Source organism: Tupaia chinensis, unplaced genomic scaffold (genome assembly GCF_000334495.1).
Source record: "Tupaia chinensis unplaced genomic scaffold, TupChi_1.0 Scaffold000688_1, whole genome shotgun sequence".
NCBI lineage: Eukaryota > Metazoa > Chordata > Mammalia > Scandentia > Tupaiidae > Tupaia > Tupaia belangeri.
This window is the reverse complement of record NW_006160211.1, coordinates 6,364,851-6,368,827: the sequence shown is the minus strand read 5'-3', so window position 1 is coordinate 6,368,827 and position 3,977 is coordinate 6,364,851. Positions and strand designations below refer to the sequence as shown.

General features: G+C 44.1%; 1 protein-coding gene across 1 annotated transcript in view; it reads left to right on the top strand.

Moving 5' to 3' along the window:
- The window catches only part of ATG14 (autophagy related 14), a gene marked incomplete at its 5' end in the record, with an annotated part of 21,249 nt that overhangs the window by 11,642 nt on the left and 5,630 nt on the right, over positions 1–3,977 (top strand). The window contains 2 exon segments of the mRNA XM_014592430.1: positions 1,088–1,317; positions 3,071–3,188. Coding sequence (XP_014447916.1) covers positions 1,088–1,317; positions 3,071–3,188 — 348 coding nt within the window.

Sequence of the window (3,977 nt, the reverse complement as noted above, 5' to 3'; positions counted from 1 at the left end):
TTTTTTTTAAAGAATTATTTTATTTAACTTTATTTATTATTATTATCATTATTATTTTCCAGTTTGATCAGAGAGACACACAGAGAGAGAGGAAGTGAGAAAGCAAGCCACCAGGTCCGAGACTTGAACCGTGGTCGGCCATGTGGGAGTCCAGCGCCTTTAACCACCATGCCACTTGCCGGCCCCATATTGTTTTCTTAAATAATGAATTAAATTTTTATGTGTTAATTTCTAATTCTGCAACTATCCATAATCTAATTTACATAAACAAAAATTCTTTGGGATCTTCAACTGGTTTTTGTTTATTTGTTTGTTTGTGTGTGTTTGCTATATGCTTGGAGCGTATGCGCCAAAAAGAGGGAAAGAATCTCCCCCAGGGGGTTGGCCAGGCTGCCTTCCCTACTTCTCTGTTCTCTCAGGATTTGGGGCACACACACATGCCTGGCGTGTTTTTCTTTTTCTTTTTTCTTTTTTCTTTTCTTTTCTTTTTTTTTTTTTTTTGAGAGATTTTTGCTATAGGGCATGTGTACTTGCCAGAAGGACAGAGAGACAGGGGAACAGAAAGTGAGAAGTCACCCCCCAGGGGTAGAGCCACGCCGCAGTCCCTTCTCCATTCTCCTCTCGGGATCCTGGGCACGCACGCACACGTGCCCGGTATGAGTTTAAGCCACCAGGTTCAGGACTCGAACCGCGGTCAGCTACATGGGAGTTCAGCGACATAGCCATTATGCTACCTGCTGGTCCCCGCCTGGCATGTTTTTCAAGCCGCACTCAAACTGCTCAGTTAGCCACGTAGGGTCCAGTCACCTTAATTGCCACTCCACCTCTTAGTCCTGTCTTTAAGCACCTAAAGAGTGTCGGGGCCAAAGAGTGTAAGAACGCAGTCCTTCAGGCACCAGCTCATGGTGTCGTCTTTCTCCACTTGTGTGGGCTCCTCTGCCATTGCTGGGTCGATCTGCATCTCTGAGAGCAGTTTCTCATCTATCAGTTAAATTCCCATGCTCACGTGCAGCTTTTCAGTGTTCCAGCATGTCTGACAAGTGTGTTGCCTGCCCTTTGACATTGGTGTGTGTCTCCTGGTTTGTAGAGATCCCGCAGACGTGTCTTCAGAGAGCGACAGCGCCATGACCTCCAGCACCGTGAGCAAGCTTGCTGAAGCCCGGAGGACAACGTACCTCTCAGGACGATGGGTCTGTGATGACCACAACGGAGACACCAGCATTAGCATCACAGGGCCTTGGATTAGCCTCCCTAACAACGGGGACTACTCAGCCTACTATAACTGGGTGGAAGAGAAGAAAACGACGCAGGGGCCTGGTGAGAGACAAAATGCTTGAGAATGTATATGCATATATGTCTTGTCTTTTGAAAACTGAGGTAAAATTGACATTACCAGATGAACAGTTTTAAAGTAGACTGTGTCGTTTAGTACATTGACAGTATTGTGCAGTCGTCACCTCTACGTAGTTTTCGTTCTTAGTGTTTTTAAGTTTATGTTATTTCTTCGATGAGAGAGGAAGAGGGAGGGAGGCCAACTCCTTCCCTCCCTTACCCCATCGTGATCCCCTTCTCCAGCCAGCCAAGAACCTGGGGCATGTGGACATGGCGTGTTTCAGGTCAGCTGGGAGTCTAAACCCATTGGTGGCTCTGTGGCTTCCCACACTGCAAATCAGTATTCTGTCACCTTCCACCACTGTACTGTACCGGGGCCACCACCGATGTGTAGGTCTAAAGATTTTCATCTCCCAAGTGGAAACCCTGGCATAAAAATATGACACTCCTCCATCTCGCTCCCTCAGCTCTTGGCACCTGTGCATCTGTTTTCTAACTCCAAAGACGTGCCTGTGCTGGACAGCCCGTGTGAGGGCTCACAGAGTACACGGCCTTTTGTGTTCTGACTCAGGGTTCATCCGTATTATACCACATACCAACCAGCATTTCGTTCGTTTTTATCGCTGTGTGATAATCCATTGTATGGATATACCACATTGTTTATCCATTCACTATTTAATGGAATGAAAACACATTTTTTTTTTTGGTTTTTCATCTTTTAGAAATTAATATTTATTTCTATAAAAATGCCTCACTATTTATTTTATAACATTGTAACATGTTTGTCTTAGTCCAAAATGGAAATAGCCTAATAGAAAAATCCTCTACCTCTGCAATTTCTCTTTGGTGGGAAAAGATTGTTCATCTAGTAATTCGGTAAATGTTTAGTGATCACATGCTTTATGAATGTGTGTGTGTTTGTTTATTTTAGTGTCATGCACAGTGCTGGGAACTGATGATACAGACAGCCAAGAGAGGTGTGGCCCTGAACATTCTCTGGGGAGAAGGGCAGGAAACAAGTAAACGATCCCAGAGACCCTACACTGAGTGGGTGCTGGGGAAGGAGCCCAGCAGCCTCCCAGGGCAGGGAAGCGATACAGAGGAAGGGACAAGTTTTCCATAAGGCATTCAGAAAAGGTTTCTCTGGGGACGTAACAGGTTTTTTTCCTCTTCTTTTTTTAAAAAAACATTGCCAGAAGGTAGATGTGCTTGCCAGAAAGAGAACAGGAAAGTAAGAAAGCACCTCCATGGGGAATGGTCTTACCACAATCCCTTCTCATCTCTCCCTCTTTTGGGAATTTTGGGCACAGATGCATATATGCCTGGCATATTTTAAGCAAGGTCTGGGACTCAGACCACACAGCTGGCCACATGGAGTTCAGCTGCCTTAACCACCAGGCCATGGGCTGGCCGAGGAGATCACATTGATTTACGTTGGGCATTAACTGTTCTGATAATACCTTATCAGGTCCAAGCAATTCAGACTTTAATTACACTGAAGCGGGGCCTGTTGAACCCTGTTTGCTTGTGTTATATTCCACTCCACAAGAAACAAACACAAACAAACAAACAGTGGACTGTTCTGGACTGTTCTTTCTGGCTGGAACTTCTGTTGAGTAAGAATTCAAACTCACCCATCAATAATGTAATGATACTGTTACAAATTACAGAATCTTCATTCTTTTTTGTTATTGTAGTTAAAGTTGTTTTGTGTACAACTGTTGTTTTTGTTCTCTAGACATGGAGCATAATAACCCGGCCTACACGATCAGCGCTGCCTTGTGCTACGCGACGCAGCTGGTCAGCATTTTGTCTCACATACTCGACGTGAATCTTCCCAAAAAGCTGTGCAACAGGCAAGTAATCCGGAGGCCGCGTCACCTCTGCCTGATCGCTCTCTGCTGTGTTTGTGTTTGCGTTAGTTCAGCCAGAAACAAGAACTTAAGTCTTAACCAAAACAGGGAAAGGTCTGACCGTGATACTGAGATTAATTTCAAAAGCCTCATGCGCAAATCTGTCCCATTATCTCAGAGTTGCACGGAAGACGTTGAGAATACCACACAGATTGCTCTCACTTGAAAAATTAATAAAAGACAAAGCCCAGGATCTTCAGACTGTATGGCGTAGCTCCTCATGTGTGAGAACCGCATCGATTATAACACTGGAATTTTTTTGTGTGTGGTTTTTAAAAAAGATAAACCTCATATGGTTTAAAATTGAAACAAATAAATAAAGACATATAGTCTACTCAGTTCCCAAGAGACCTTGGTATACCCTAGTTATCCTTGCATTCCTGGCAAATACACACATTCTCATCCTCCCCCCTCTTAAATACAAGTGGTGGCATGCTATGCACTAAGGTGTTTTGAACTGTCTTTTAAGTTTTTACTTATCCAACAGATATTTCTTAAATCCCTGCTGTGTATGCTACACTATGGTAGGCCATAGTGTAGGTAGGTATGTTGGTGACAAAAAGGTGTAATTCCAGATTTCTTGGAGCTTATATTTTATTGGAAGGCACAAATAATGAATAAGCAGTAAGTTACGTGCTGTGGAGAAGGGCTTGCTCGGTTTGAGGGGGCAGATAGGCAGTTGTGTGCAAACGAGCAAAGGGGACAGCGGTCCACACGATCTTCAGGGAAAGA